At 44.9% G+C, this 16,100-nt stretch overlaps 1 protein-coding gene across 1 annotated transcript in view; it reads left to right on the top strand.

Annotated features, from left to right (window-relative positions):
- Window positions 1-11,788, top strand: part of LOC139571049 (testican-2-like) — a 61,659-nt gene extending 49,871 nt beyond the window's left edge. Inside the window, exons 4-10 of the mRNA XM_071393531.1 lie at window positions 298-403; window positions 875-986; window positions 1,245-1,382; window positions 1,844-2,062; window positions 4,215-4,277; window positions 9,593-9,730; window positions 10,730-11,788. Coding sequence (XP_071249632.1) covers window positions 298-403; window positions 875-986; window positions 1,245-1,382; window positions 1,844-2,062; window positions 4,215-4,277; window positions 9,593-9,730; window positions 10,730-10,857 — 904 coding nt within the window. The 3' untranslated portion in view covers window positions 10,858-11,788. The remainder of the gene's footprint in view (window positions 1-297; window positions 404-874; window positions 987-1,244; window positions 1,383-1,843; window positions 2,063-4,214; window positions 4,278-9,592; window positions 9,731-10,729) is intronic.
- Window positions 11,789-16,100: the final 4,312 nt, after the last annotated feature.

Genomic DNA, 16,100 nt, shown 5'->3' with positions numbered 1-16,100 from the left:
TTCATTCAAAACAAACTGATGTATACAACTCAGTTTACTGTAATGTTTCACAGGGGTAAGTACTTAATTGTAGCCACCAAGCCATGGTAAGCATTATAGAACCTCTGTTCCCTCTGTGTACTGGGTGAAGCATCCTGCTAACTACTGTGTGTGTGTGTGTGTGTGTGTGTGTGTGTGTGTGTGTGTGTGTGTGTGTGTGTGTGTGTGTGTGTGTGTGTGTGTGTGTGTGTGTGTGTGTGTGTGTGTGTGTGTGTGTGTGTGTGTGTGTGTGTGTGTGTGTGTGTGTGTGTTCTGTAGACTGAAGCAGCCTTCCCTGAGGTCTCCTGAGGGAGGATGCCGGCCCTGCCCCATCTCCTCCTCTGTTGCTGTGTGTGGCTCTGACGGACACAACTACGCGTCACAGGTATAGCAACACACATAGTGACGGGGGAATTTAGTTAAATCCCAGATACAGATTAAATATTCATAAAGGTAACTGTCGACTGACTGTACACCTTAATTCGAATCTCTCTCTGAAACGAGCCTTTAGATGAATAGAGCATAGTCTTTTCATTTCCTGTTTCCTCTTCAACATATCATTTCTCAACAAGGTCAGAGACAGTCCCAGAAGACAAAGCATAAATCACTAAAAACACATGCGAGAGATGCCTCACCACAACAACCCTCTGGTTTTCCTGTTCCTCTGAGGCTATTTATCACGACCCTTTGTCATTGTGTTGTATATCTTTGGGCATGTTCACCTCTAACAGTATCTATACCATTATATACATGTTCTAGTTTCAGGAGAGACAACACAACAGCCATGTTTTAACTCACTGATAATTACCACAAAACACAGAGAAACATAGCCTGGTAAGAGATGTGTGTGTTGCAGTGTAAACTGGAGCAGCAGGGGTGCCTCACAGGGAAGGAGCTGACTATGAAATGTTCAGGTCTTTGTCCCTGTCCAACCACAGCGCCCATCACAGAGACAGAGGTCAAGCATGGTAAGTACGCACATGCAAACACAAAAATGTGCACACACGCCCAAATGCACACACATGCTCACACACACAAAACTGCAATGCTATACAATTTCTCTTTCTCTTTCTCTCTCTCTCTCTCTCTCTCTCTCTCTCTCTCTCTCTCTCTCTCTCTCTCTCTCTCTCTCTCTCTCTGTCTCTGTCTCTGTCTCTGTCTCTGTCTCTGTCTCTGTCTCTGTCTCTCTCGCTGTCTCTCTCGCTGTCTCTGTCTCTGTCTCTCAGAGAGTTGTACAGGGCAGGACCTCTCTGATCTGGGGGAGAGGCTGAGGGACTGGTTCCAGCTGCTGCAGGGCAATGCCAAGCTGAACAACAACAGCAAGACTGGAGGCAGCAACCCAGCAGGGGCTAACACTGGATCAGGTAAGAGATAGATCCGATGCAGAGCCTGGGGTCTAGAGGTAACGTATACTCCTCTCCCCGCCAGAGATGGTGGTTCAAATTCCGCTCCAACCCTTTCATCTCCTTATCCCACCTGTCTGTCTCACCCTATGTCATTGCATAAATGTCTCAATAAAGTAAACAAATACAGTAGACAAGAAGAAAGAAAAAAGAGACAGTTAAGTTATTATAGGGCTAGCACTGCATCAGGTCAGATTAAAATAGGACCAGCAACATACTGTATCAGATGCAACAGTGAAGACATTCTCCTTTCTTTTGCACTCTAGTGACATTTTGACTCACTGTAATCCTGACGTCTACCACTGTTATAAATATTTGATCTGTATATGTGGATTATAACTCATTCCCCCTCCCCCTTTTCACTGTGTGTGTGTGTCTGTGTCTGTGTCTCTCTAATATGTGTCTCATATCTCTGTCTGTAGTCATGGACAGGAATGTGGTGGCCAGCTGTAAGGACTCTATAGGTTGGATGTTCTCAAAGCTGGACACCAACAGTGATCTGTATCTGGACCAGGCCGAGCTGGCAGCCATTAACCTGGACAAGTATGAGGTCTGCATCCGACCCTTCTTCAACTCCTGCGACTCCTACAGGGACGGGAAGGTTTCTACAGCCGAGTGGTGCCTCTGCTTCTGGAGACAGAGTGAGTATACTGTGGGGAGAGGAGTGTGTGTCTGTGAGGGAGTGACAGAGTGTGTGTCACTGTGGGGAGAGGAGTGTGTGTCTGTGAGGGAGTGACAGAGTGTGTGTCACTGTGGGGAGAGGAGTGTGTGTCTGTGAGGGAGTGACAGAGTGTGTGTCACTGTGGGGAGAGGAGTGTGTGTCTGTGAGGGAGTGACAGAGTGTGTGTCACTGTGGGGAGAGGAGTGCGTGTCTGTGAGGGAGTGACAGAGTGTGTGTCACTGTGGGGAGAGGAGTGTGTGTCTGTGAGCGAGTGACAGAGTGTGTGTCACTGTGGGGAGAGGAGTGTGTGTCTGTGAGGGAGTGACAGAGTGAGTATACTGTAGGGAGAGGAGTGTGTGTCTGTGAGGGAGTGACAGAGTGTGTGTCACTGTGTGTGTGTGTGTGTGTGTGTGTGTGTGTGTGTGTGTGTGTGTGTGTGTGTGTGTGTGTGTGTGTGTGTGTGTGTGTGTGTGTGTGTGTGTGTGTGTGTGTGTGTGTGTGTGTGTGAGAGAGAGTGAGTATACTGTGGGGAGAGGGGTGTGTGTCTGTGAGGGAGTGACAGAGTGTGTGTCACTGTGGGTGGGTGGGTGGGTGTGTGTGTGTGAAAGAGAGTGATTATATTGTGGGGAGAGGGGTGTGTGTCTGTGAGGGAGTGACAGAGTGTGTGTCACTGTGGGTGGGTGGGTGTGTGTGTGTGTGTGTGTGTGTGTGTGTGTGTGTGTGTGTGTGTGTGTGTGTGTGTGTGTGTGTGTGTGTGTGTGTGTGTGTGTGTGTGTGTGTGTGTGTGTGTGAGAGAGAGAGTGAGTATACTGTGGGGAGAGGGGTATGTGCCTGTGAGGGAGTGACCGTGTGTGTCACTGTGGGTGGGTGGGTGGGTGTGTGTGTGTGTGTGTGTGTGTGTGTGTGTGTGTGTGTGTGTGTGTGTGTGTGTGTGTGTGTGTGTGTGTGTGTGTGTGAGAGAGTGAGTATACTGTGGGGAGAGGGGTGTGTGTCTGTGAGGGAGTGACAGAGTGTGTGTCACTGTGGGTGGGTGGGTGGGTGTGTGTGAAAGAGAGTGATTATATTGTGGGGAGAGGGGTGTGTGTCTGTGAGGGAGTGACAGAGTGTGTGTCACTGTGGGTGGGTGTGTGTGTGTGAAAGAGAGTGATTATATTGTGGGGAGAGGGGTGTGTGTCTGTGAGGGAGTGACAGAGTGTGTGTCACTGTGGGTGGGTGTGTGTGTGTGAAAGAGAGTGATTATATTGTGGGGAGAGGGGTGTGTGTCTGTGAGGGAGTGACAGAATGTGTGTCACTGTGGGTGGGTGTGTGTGAGAGAGAGTGAGACGCTAAGGTCTGCACCGTTGCCTGGTAACTCTGTTTCCAGAGAGAGTGAATATGGGGGATATTGTGTGTGTAGATGGGGGGTGGAGTGTGTGTGTGTCCGTGTGCAGTTATGTGTGTTTTTCATGTAACCTGGCATTCAGAGTTCCCTACTGTGACCATGGCTACACAACGTACAGGTATAGAAAACTCTGTGTCCCCTCTCGCCTCTCTCTCGCCCCTCACCCTTTTTGCCCCTCTCACAGTTCGTCACAGTTTGTCTCCCCCATTGTTGTTTTGGGGGAATGGCCACCATTGTGGAGTAACAACATGACTGTAGCTTGTTGACAGGCTGGTCCTCCCAGAGCTCTCACAGACTGTATGTGTGTCAGCCAAGCAGCCGAGCAGAAACCAGACGAGACCTGTGTTTACCACTGGACCTGGCTGGAGCCACTGTCTGTGTTCCAAATGGCACCTTATTCCCTGTGTAGGGCACTACTTTTTGCCAGAGCCCATTAAAGTAGTGCACTATGTAGGGGATAGGGTGTCATTTTGGGCACGGATTCTGTGCAGTCCAAATTCACTGCATAGCCTACAGAGGGGGGAACCTGAGAAACACAGTAGTAGCATTTAAATCATGCATAATAATGGGAGATTTGTGTGAATGTTTGACTTCTGAATTATTTTCTACAGATTTCCTACGCCTTGATTTCAAAGTTTACCGTTGACTTACCAATAAAAGCTCAACCCAATGTGTCCACACGCACAAGTGTGCTTTAGTGTTTGTGTGTATTGGAGTGATGTACTGAAGCGTTGATGTGTTTCCCTCTCAGAGCCCCCCTGCCTGGCGGAGCTGGAGAGGATCCAAGTACAGGAGGGAGGCAAGAACAAACTGGGTATGCATTATGTTCCTGCATGATTCACATTTCCCAGATGAACATGTGTGCTTTGTGCTTGAGTGAACATTTGTGTACGTGTGTGTGCCATGTGTGCCACACGTTAGAGTGCGTATGCGCACAATGTGTGTGTGTGTGTATCACTGATAGAGGAGTTTCATTAAACAGATGCCAAGCAGAAGGCAGGGATAATCCCCTGATCAGCCCGGTGGATTATAGCTCCATACAGACAAACGGCTAGGGTCTGCAGGAACCAGGAACCAGGGTGTGTGTGTGTGCAGTGGTGGAAAAAGTACTCAATTGTCATACTTGAGTAAAAGTAAAGCTACCTTAATAGAAAATGACTCAAGTAAAAGTGAAAGTCACCCAGTAAAATACTACTTGAGTAAAAGTCTAAAAGTATTAAGTATCAAAAGTAAATGTAATTGCTAAAATATACTTAAGTATCAAAAGTACAAGTGAAAATATATGTTTCTTATTCCTTATATTAAGCCAACTAGACAGAAAAATGCTCTTGTTTTTATGTATTTATGGATAGCTAGGGGTACACTCCAACACTCAGACAACATCGACAAATAAAGCATTTGTGTTTAGTGAGCCAGATTAGAGGCCGTAGGGATGACCAGGGATTTTCTCTTGATAAGTGTGTGAATTGGACTATTTTCCTGTGCTGCTAGGCATTGAAAATATAACAAGTACTTTTGTGTGTCAGGGAAAATGTATGGAGTAAAAAGTACATAATTTTCTTTAGGAATGTAGTGAAGTAAAAGTTTAAGTTGTCAAAAATATAAATAGTAAAGTAAAGTACAGATACTCAAGAAAGGTACTTAAGTAGTACTTGAAAGTATTTTTCATTAAGTACTTTACCCCACTGTGTGTGTGATGCTAACCACATGGCAGTGTGTGTCTGTGACACAATGCGGACTGTGCATGTGTGTGTGATGCAATACACTGAGTGTACAAAACATTAGGAACATGACATAGACTGACCAGGTGAATCCAGGTGAAGGCTATGATTCCTTATTGATGTCACCTGTTAGATCCACTTCAATCAGTGTAGATGAAGGGGTGGAGACGGGGTTAAAGAAGGATTTTTAAGCCTTGAGACAGTTGAGACATAGATTGTGTATGTGTGCCATTCAGAGGGTAAATGGGCAATACAAAGATTTAAGTGCCTTTGAACGGGGTATGGTAGTGGGTGACAGGCGCACCGGTTTGAGTGTGTCAAGAACTGCAACACTGATGTTTTTCACGCTCAACAGTTTCCGGTGTGTATCAAGAATGGTCCACCACCTAAAGGACATCCAGCCAACTTGACACAACTGTGGGAAGCATTGGAGTCAATGTGGGCCAGCCTATCTGTGGAATGCTTTCGGCACCATGTAGTCCATGCCCCGATGAATTGAGGCTGTTCTGAGGTCAAACGGGGATGCAGTTCAGTATTAGGATGGTGTTCCTTGTTAGTAGACTCAGTGTATATCGTGTGTGAGGTTTTCGTGTTTGTGTGTGTTTGCATGTTCGTGCGTGCTTGTGCATGCATATCGTGGGTACTGTGTGTGTGTGTGTGTGTATACTGTATGTGTGTGTGTTGCTGACTTGGCTAAGCTGTGTATCAAGGCTCTTCAAGGACACGGAGTGGAGCAGAGAGGAGGCTGGGCAAATTCTGCCAGTGATACTCAGACACAGTTCCCTTGAAAGCCAATCACTCAGGGACTAGAGGGCTGCCTCAGCTGATAAGAACACAACCCAATGCAACGTTATGTCATTTATTTACATGAACACATTTTTCAATTTATTCTGCCCTTACATTATAGAAGTCCTATGACATCCTCTCCCAATGTCATTCCTTTTTGGGGAGCAAATTCTTAAATAGTAATGCATATATTATATTATTATAACATACAGTAGATGCTGATATATTCCAAAGTGTCTCAGCAGTCTTGTAAAGGTTAACTAGTCCAGATTCAGAGCATGTCTGTCCTTGTTCTCTTGTCATTAGCCAGCCCCCTGGTGCAGCAGTAGTATGCTGACCATAGAGTATTAGAATTAGATTGTCATTCTATCTCTATGGTACTGACTACAGTTTTTCACCTCCATCCCCTTGACTCCTTAATGAATGGATATGTGTTCATGAAATGTGAAATATGGCTGATGGTTTGCCAGAATGTATAGCTTACTGGCCTACAGATGGAGGATCTTAATCACCCTGTTGAAGGAGAACTTTCCTGCAATGCATGACATTTCTAACTTGTATTGTGTTTAAGATTTTAAAATGCTTTTAAAGTTTGTAATTTTGACTTTTTCCATTAATTATTTTCCTGCTGTAGCAAACTGGCTCAAATTAAGATCTGCCATCTGTATGCAGGTCTAACTGTAGATGTTAACCTGCACACATCAGCAAGTCAAATGCTTTTTGAACATGGAACTCTTGATTCAACAGAATAAATTAAGAAAAATTAAACTCACAATTAACATTTTATTTACAAATAGCCTGATTCTCCAACAGTGATAAAAAAAATAAGCACCAAAGACCGAAAATAACAAACCAAAAAATTATGAACAATGCAGTAAGGTGCCATGAACAGGTGTGCCAGTTGAGAGTTGCTCTCTGTTCTCATAAGTGTTGCAGGGCAGTAATTGTCCTGTGTGGTTGAAGGTGGCGATGCCTCTCAGGTACTCAGCCAGTGGTTTATTCTGGCAGTCCTCCACGAGCTGCTTCAATTCCTGCTGGCTGCTGCGCAGACGTTGCAACTTTAGTAGCGGTTGACTACCAGCGAGGTACTGCTCCTTCTGCAGTGTCATCCTATGCTGCTGTAGTTGCAAGGCATCGAAGAACTAACAACTTGTGGGTTTTGTCACTGTGGAATAGGTAATATGCCCCACAAACGACCGACAACAGCCCGTTGTGATGTTATTGGCCTTCCCCATGTCCTTCAGGACAGCATCTTAGTAGTTCCACGTTTCTGAAATCCAAAGATCGAAACATGTTAAACACCCATTTGCCATTGTGTTTAACCTTGTTGCAATAGCCTATTATACATATTATACTCACATTATTATTAGTATATAATTATTAGCCTATTAGTAGGGCCTATTTTGTTAGATTATTTAGGGTTATTAGTAGTATAATAACATTGCATGTCCTAATGAAATGACTGGCCTACAGACATCAAGACAAGTACATACCCATGGCAAATTCGGTGCTCTTCTTTGTTGTTTTTTACCCTTGCCCATCGGGTGCCCAATCCATGTGTCCTCAAAGTTGGCCACAAATGTGAACAGCGCCGGGTCCTGAAAGAACAGATTTTCCTTCATCTCCTTGAAACATCTCACCACATCAGCGGGCGGGACGAATGTCAGCCTGTGAAACATCTTGATGTGGAGGGCGAAGTCGGGGTCTCTCCAGGACTTTGATGCCACTTCAGGACAGTGGGGCAGTTGCTGCCTAAAAAGTGGACCCAGATGGAAGAAGCATCACTGGTTGTGGATTCCCGGAAACACCTTCTTGAAGGCCTTTACGGGAGCTGCTGGCTTGAAGTCAGTCATGACGGATTCTGGTTTCAGATCCAGGTTCAAGTTCTTCAGTGCAAGGAAGGCACGAGTGTATGTCCGCAAAAAAATATAAAATAGTAGGCTGTTGTATGTTGATGTTTACCCCCCATTCAAAAACATATTTTATGGTTTTGAATGCCTCACTAACTGAAACTACCCATTTCCACTAGCATTGCTACGTTCTCCAAAAATGCTAGCCAGATTCGTATTCTTATTCTCAACCTTGCATAATAACCAGCTAACAAATGTTTTAAAGGTTTGGAGGAAACAACCACAGCCCAGGGATGTCGGAAAAAAAGAGTCAACTATCCCTTTAAAACAACTTCAATAGGCTAGTGAATGATGATGCCTATCTCAGAATTCTCGGGCAACATAATAATGGCTGCTGCAATCACGTGCTCCTGTCGCATCAGGTCGTTTTCATTTGGTGAATATGTGGGAATTCCGCGGATGGTATACACCTGCTGGAACAGATGTGGGACCTTCTTGAATGTTCCATTGGCAAGCCAGGGATCGCAGTTGCACAGGAATTCCAAGTTGTCTTTGGTTGTTAAGATCAGAAGCCTGTCTGGGCCTGGCCCACTGTTGTGCTGGAGGAACAGGTCTCCACAATGCGTGGTTTGGTAGATCTCAGATATTACGAGGTTGGAGAGGGTTGCAGGTCTAACCTGGCCTCCACACTGCCGTACCATTGCCCCCAGGAGCTGGAGCCAGTACCGGCGACATCTGCTTGTCTTTGTTCTTTTGCCGGTGCCTCTGAATACACCTTTTCAAGTTATTTTCTGAAGGCAAATAATGCCTTACAACACCTGTCACGGCCGATGTAGCAGGCTCCAAAACACGCAGCGTGCTTTCCTCAGTCTCCAAACTCTTCTTCTTCAAGTTGTTCAGTACCTGTCGGACTTCAATCTGCTTTCCATCGTTTCTTTCCACGTTTCTTTCAATAGGTGTATCCGCCATGCCCCAGGATTCTGCTTCCACGCACAGAGAGGACAAACTTGAGTTCTCTAGTTACAAAATTGGGTCTCATTAGGACCTGCTCAGAAATTAAAGACTGCTGAGGAAAGATTTATTTTGTAAAACAATCTTGGGGTTATTAGCATACTAGTGATTTGCCGGTCTATTGTTGGACTATCAAGGTCCCTCCACACAATGGGCATGTGTCTATTCAGTATGCATTATGTTCCTATTCAGATGCATTTCAGAAGTGTTAATGTTGGGAAAGAATGTGCACCTATAGCTGCACCCACCGCAGTTAGGCCTATTATAGGCCCCAGGTGTTCATGTTTGGATCACCTTCATGACTATATATTACTTTCTACAATCATGTGAAAACCAGCCTTCATGTCATGTGAAACGACCAAGCTGTCTTGTAATGCAAACCACAAAATGTATAATTAAATATATAAAATCATAGGATAATGAATAGTCAATAATAGGCTTGGAAACACAAGTGACTAGGAAGTCAGTTAAGAACAAATTCTTATACACAATAACAGCCTAGGGACAGTGGGTTAACTGCCTTGTTCAGGGGCAGAACGGCAGATTTTTTACCTTGTCAGCTCAGGGATTTGATCTGGCAACCTTTCGGTTACTAGTCCAACGCTCTAACCACTAGGGCTACCTGCCGCCCCATATATGTAATGGAGTAGGCTAATGAAAATGTAACATCACATACACCGCAATGCAAATATAGATTTATTCGGTCTAAAAAAGCATATGTGCCTCCGTATGTAACCTCCCTTTGTTTGTGTGTGTCTTAGGCTTGTTCATCCCTAGCTGTGATGAGGATGGATACTATAGAAAGCTACAGTGTGATCAGGCCAGGGGAGAGTGCTGGTGTGTCGACCAACACGGTGGGGAACTAGCCAGTTCCAGAATCCATGGCAACCCTGACTGTGGTAAGACACCATCAGGGTTCAATTGCTCTCAAATCTCAAACTGATGGTGAAAACCCTGGCACACACTCCATATAGAACCTCACGCACATACTTGGGTTGGCTACAAGACCATCACACACAAGCGGTACGCCAAAACACACACACACCCTCACACCCTCACTATTGATACCCATACACTGTCGAATGATCAGTATTGACCCATCACACACACTCTGTACCCCAACACATGCTCAAACACTCATTGCAGAACCTCGACACACACAGTCTATATTGATTGTCATACACACTCGATACAGATCCCTACACACACTCGGTACAATGCACCCTTTATGCGTCAGCTAGGGCTCAGATCCACAGCACCACTAGCAGTCAGACACAGTGCCACATTCAAATCATGTTGTCAGGGATCATTTGCATTCTAAAGGGCCGCTTGTCGCTGAGAGAAAAGTCTTTCAAGATAAATGGTTGTCTGGCTGGACGGAACCTGCTCCTGATAAGAATGGCTCCCCTGGCAGGGTCCAGAAATAGCCATTAAAACCCAGACAAAGTCAAACACATGCCCTTTACTTCACCACTGTCAAATTCACTCAGTGTTTTTTTTAACAAATGTATTTCTCGGATTAAATAGATGGAATTGCTCAAAGCTGGGAAGTATACATGCAGGGAACAGAAGTCAACTTCGAATGAAATATATCATATTATATCATATTTGGATACAGGTACATTGATTAATTCAATCTCTCTCTTCCTTTTCTCCCATCCCTCTGTCTCTCTCTTCATTTTCTCCCATCCCTCTGTCTCTCTTCCCCTTCTCCCATCCCTCTGTCTGTCTCTGTCTCCTTGTCTCTCTTCCTCTTCTCCCATCCCTCTGTCTGTCTGTCTCTCTGTGTGTCTTCCTCTTCTCCCATCCTTCTGTCTGTCTCTGTTTCTCTGTCTGTCTTCCTCTTCTCCCATCCCTGTGTCTGTCTCTGTCTCTTTATCGCTCTTCCTCTTCTCCAGATGAGGCGCTGACATATTCAGGTGATTTTGGCAGTGGGGTAGGATGGGAGGATGAGGAAGAGAAAGAAGCGGAGGAGAATGAAGAGGAAGAGGAAGGAGAGGCGGATGACGGGGGATATATTTGGTAGAGGTGAAGAAATAATGGAGTCTAGCTGGTCCAACATTACTACCGGAGCATCTCAACTTCTCTTGCTTTCTCTGTCTCTTACATACATACATACACACACAAATAATGATCCCGAAAACCTGAAGAGAAAACACACTCTGAACAACACTGAATCAGTCCTGGACTAAGGGAGGGGGTTGGAGGGACAGATGGGGGGTGGGTGTGGTGGCGTGACAATGTGTGATATCAATAGCTAGCAACTGTGGTCTGACGAGTCAGGAGATGTGTCCTAAATACCTGGGAATATCTTGGCTCTTTTTTCTGTTGTATGTACAAGACAACTTTCTCATGGAGCAGTTTTTAGCAGCTTAAAATGTTTTATTAAAGGCAGGAAGCAACTGGAGGTTATGTGTTCATGTTAGGAACTGGAGACGCAATTGGGCGCATCTCAGTAGTCAAAAGTGGCATCCTCCCCTTGCTTCTGTTCCTTCATTTCCTCCTTTCTCTGCACTGATGTGAACAAACTGGACAGGTAATTATAGTCAGGCTTTCACCTTACTGTTTTCACCAACCCGGGGCTTTCAGATCAGGGCAGATGGAGGGGAGACAAAGAGAGGAGTCCACTTTAGACTAATTGCATATTCCTATTGCATCCTTTGACTTTCCCCATTCCATCCCGTATGCTTCACCTCACATGACAGTAGTGCTCTGTCTCATCAAGTCTAATAGAATAAAGTTTCTCACGCTACACTCCTAAATGTGAATAAACTGTGTATCTAAAGACAGATTTGCCACTATTATTATTATTATTATTAGTCCTGTATTGCTAATGCCTTGAGAGACTGGCAGACTGTACTGCTTGATTGACAAGTGTCCATTGTATTATCTGCAGATCAACATTGTGTTTAATAATAAAATGTATTGGTTCTATGTGGCCCAACAAGGCCACCATATTCCTCTGTCATGCTGTTCTTCCCTTGGCTAAGAACTGACGCCGGAGATGAAAAGCAGGTACGGGAAGTTGAACATTTAATGTAGGACAGACATGGAACAGGACAAGAACAGTGTCAGAACCAGGTAACAAAATGACATTAATGCAGCTGTGGGGGAACAGAGCTGGGGAACTGACAAATACAGAGGAGGTAATAAACAGGTGATTGAGTCCAATAAATCGCTGATGCGCGTGACGAGATGAGGGAAGGCAGGTGTGCGTAATGATGGTGGCAGGAGTACATAATGCAGGGCAACCTGGCGCCCTACATTTCGCATAACCTTTTTCTGCAGTTTCTGAGGCTTACATCTATAGGAGGCTAGAAAACATATATTACAGTGTATGTAAATAATGTACATTGTGTGTACACTTTTTAGCTGAAACATGATCTAGGTCGTATATTGCACATCTGCAATTCTAGCAAAACAATACCATAGATGCCCCCTTCTACCCAGCATCCTGAAGGCATTTCGCAGCTCCTTTACCTGTAAACTACTGCCATGTAAACCAGTAACCGTGGCGCTTTATATTGTCATATGTATGAGCCTTCAGCTTTCCCAGTCCCCTGTAGCTCTACTGCCTGGTATTGTGCTATTTGAAATGGACAAGTAATCAATCATTTTAAATCATGTTTCTCAGCATCATATTTCTGCCATGATGGAATCCGGTAATGGCCCGGTGGGGTCAAGAAGAAGACGTAACGTATGTTACCTCAGAGTCTACAACAGATCTGGATTCAAATGCTATTTAAAATCTTTCAAAAACGTTGTGCATTCATGAAGTGCAAGTTGGGTGAGGTTTTCAGTTTTGTGACTATTCTATTGGTCCTTTGCATCAGGCAAGATCAATCAAGCCTAGCTAAAGTATTTTCAATTACTTCAAATAGTACTTGAACCCAGGTTTGGCGTCTATGCCTTTTTTCTGCTCCTTTCCGAGTGCAGGGGAGAGAATAACATGTGTGACAGCTTTTATATCTGAGCTACCCAAAGATGCCAATAAGTCTGTGCAACATGTCAGATAATCAGATTTCTCATCCCATCCCGCCTGGCCGGATGCGAGCCACATGTAACATTACCAGGTGTAAATCTCACACTTGAGAGGTCGATGCGATGGTTTTAGTTTTACATCCAGACTAAAGTGTACGGTACAGTATGAAAGTAGAGAAGATGAGATGGTGGAAACCACTGAAAGTGTTAGATACTAATCTGTAGCAGAGATTGTATATCTAAAGCTTTATGTGTGCTCTCATGCTGTGAATACTCACCCTGTCAGTTTGTGATGCAAGAGCTCTGATAGGTTGGAGGACATCCTCTGGAAGTTGTCATAATTACTGTTTAAGTCTATGGAAGGGGGTGAGAACCATGAGCCTCCTACGTTTTGTATTAAAGTCAATGTACCCACTGGAGGATGGAAGTTAGTTGTCCTCTGGCTACACCATGGTCCTCCCCTACAGTGCTGTTGAGGCTACTGTAGACCTTCATTGCAAAACAGTGTGTTTTAAATAAATTATTTGGTGACATTTGAATATATTTAGTATAGTTTTATCTAAAAAGGATAACTTTTTAAATGTTTTACAATTCTTATTTTTATTAAATTCACTGAAGAGGATGGTCCTCCCCTTCCTCCTCTGAGGGGCCTCCAATGGTGTACAAAACATTAGGAACACCTTCCTAATATTGAGTTGCACCCCTTTTGCCCTCAGAACAGCCTCAATTTGCCTCCCGGGTGGCGCAGTGGTCTAAGACACAGCATCGCAGTGCGCGCTTTGTCACTAGAGATTCTGGGTTCGAGTCCAGGCTCTGTCGTGACCGGGAAACCCATTGAGCGGCGCACAATTGGCCCAGCGTCGTCTGGGTTAGGGGAAGGTTTGGCCGGCAGGGATATCCTAGTCCCATTGCACACTAGTGACTCCTGTGGTGGGCCGGGTGCAGTGCACGCTGACACAGTCGCCAGGTGTATGGTGTTTCCTCCGACACATTGGTGCGGCTGGCTTCCTGGTTAAGTGGGCATTGTGTCAAGAAGCAGTGCGGTTGGGTTGTGTTTCGGAGGATGCACGGCTCTTGACCTTCGCCTCTCCCGAGTCCGTACAAGAGTTGCAGCGATGAGAGAAGACTGTAACTACCAATTGGACACCACAAAAAGGGGTAGAAAAATAAAACAAGAACAGCCTCAATTAGTCAGCGCATGGACTCTACAAGGTGTCGAAAGCTTTTTACAAGGATGCTGGCCCATTTTGACCCAAATGCTTCCCACAGTTGTATCAAGTCCTTTGGAAGGTGGACCATTCTTGATACACACGGGGAACTGTTGAGCGTGAAAAAAACAGCAGCGTTGCAGTTCTTGACATACTCAAACCGATGCGCCTGGCATCTACTACCATACCCTGTTCAAAGGCACTTAAATCTTTTGTCTTGCCCATTCATCCTCTGAATGGCGCACACACACAATCCATGTCTCAAGGCTTAAAATCCTTCTTTAACCTGTCTCCTCCCCTTCATCTACACAGACTGAAGTGGATTTCACAAGTTACATCAATAAGGGATCATAGCTTTCACCTGGTCAGTCTGTCATGGAAAGAGCAGTCAAGATAATGTTTTGTATACTCAGTGTATTTTCTATGGTGAACAAGTGCCCCCCAATGTTCAAAAAGGGTATAACTCTTTCAAAATCAGTGGTTGCCACCATCCCACCTTGAGGTTTTTGACTTGGTGGTAAACAGCTACGACCGGTAGCAGGTTAGGAGAGTTAACATAGCAGGTTTGCATTAGCTAAAATGCTCTCCTAACTTGTTATAAAAAGTTACTTCCGATCATAGTTGTACTCCATCTAGTCACTATCCTCCTGGAGAGCTGTGTACAGGCTTTTGTTCCAGCCTTGGCCGATCATCAGGGCCTTGACCCTGAATCAGGTGTTTTAGAGCAGGGCTGGAACAAAAGCCTACAAACCCAGTAGCTCTCCCAAGAGTAGGGTGGCCTTACCTAGCGTCTCTCCTGATTCTGCACGCACTACAGCTCCCCCGCTGGTGCCTGCCTGCACTGCAATTGTGGTATGCAGCATGATGGCCGTGACAGCTGAAGGCCCTGGACAGGATGTCACTGGCCAGAGAGGGAAAGCAGCGCTGGCCGAAGGCTCCGTAACCCACCCCCACCACATCCTCACCTGGGGACAGACCCAGGGAGATATTTCTCAAATAACACCCTAGCACCTATTTCCAGATCATTTCAATCTCTCAATCACCTTTTGTTTATAAAGCACTTTAAAGTAACTCGGCTTAGTAGACATATAGACCCTAAAGAGAGATCAGAAGCACAATGGCAAGGAAAAACTGCCTGGTAGGAGGAAACGGTGAGAAGATCCTGACGTGGCAGAATGGCCCATCCTCCTCTGGCTGTCCTCTTGTGCAGAGAACAAAAATGTCCCGCCCTGAAGACGTCTATATCTGTCCACTAATGCAGGACTAGTAAAACCCCAGTGCAATACTTTTGTGAAAATATATTTTTCAAACTACATTTTTTAAATTATTATTTATTTTTTATTCTGCTGTAGGACCCTCAACACCCCTACTTCCCGCAGCTTGCCAACACCTGGGAGAGGGTGGTTCATAGTGGTAAAATAAACATTTAGTGAACCAATTTTTTTTACAATATACTGTACATACAAATACAGTGCCTTCGGAAAGTATTCAGAACCCTTGACTTTTTCCACATTTTGATAAATTAGCCTTATTCTAAAATGTATTATATAAAATAAAATCCTCAGCAATCTACACACAATACCCCATATTGGCAAAGCGAAAACAGGTTTTTAGAAATGTTTGCAAATCTACAAAATAAACTAAAACAGAAATACCTTATTTACATAAGTATTCAGACCCTTTGCTATGACACTTGAAATGAAGCTCCGATGCATCCTGTTTCCATTGATCATCCGTGAGATGTTTCTTCAACTTGATTGCAGTCCACCTGTGGTAAATTCAATTGATTGGACAGGATTTGGAAAGGCACACACCTGTCTATACAAGGTCCCACAGTTGACAGTGCATGTCAGAGCAAAAACCAAGCCATGAGGTCGAAGGAATTGTCCGTAGAGCTCCGAGACAGGATTGTGTCGAGGCACAGATCTGGGGAAGGGTACCAAAACATTTCTGCAGCATTGAATGTCCCCAAGAACACAGTGGCCTCCATCATTCTTAAATGGAAAACATTTAGAACCACCAAGACTCAGCCTAGAGCTGGCCGCACGGCCAAATGGTCACTCTGACAGAGCTCTAGAGT

The sequence above is a fragment of the Salvelinus alpinus genome, chromosome 3, assembly GCF_045679555.1.
Source record: "Salvelinus alpinus chromosome 3, SLU_Salpinus.1, whole genome shotgun sequence".
Classification (NCBI taxonomy): domain Eukaryota; kingdom Metazoa; phylum Chordata; class Actinopteri; order Salmoniformes; family Salmonidae; genus Salvelinus; species Salvelinus alpinus.
The sequence above is the reverse complement of the archived record's forward strand: the minus strand, read 5'-3'. Positions and strand labels throughout refer to the sequence as shown.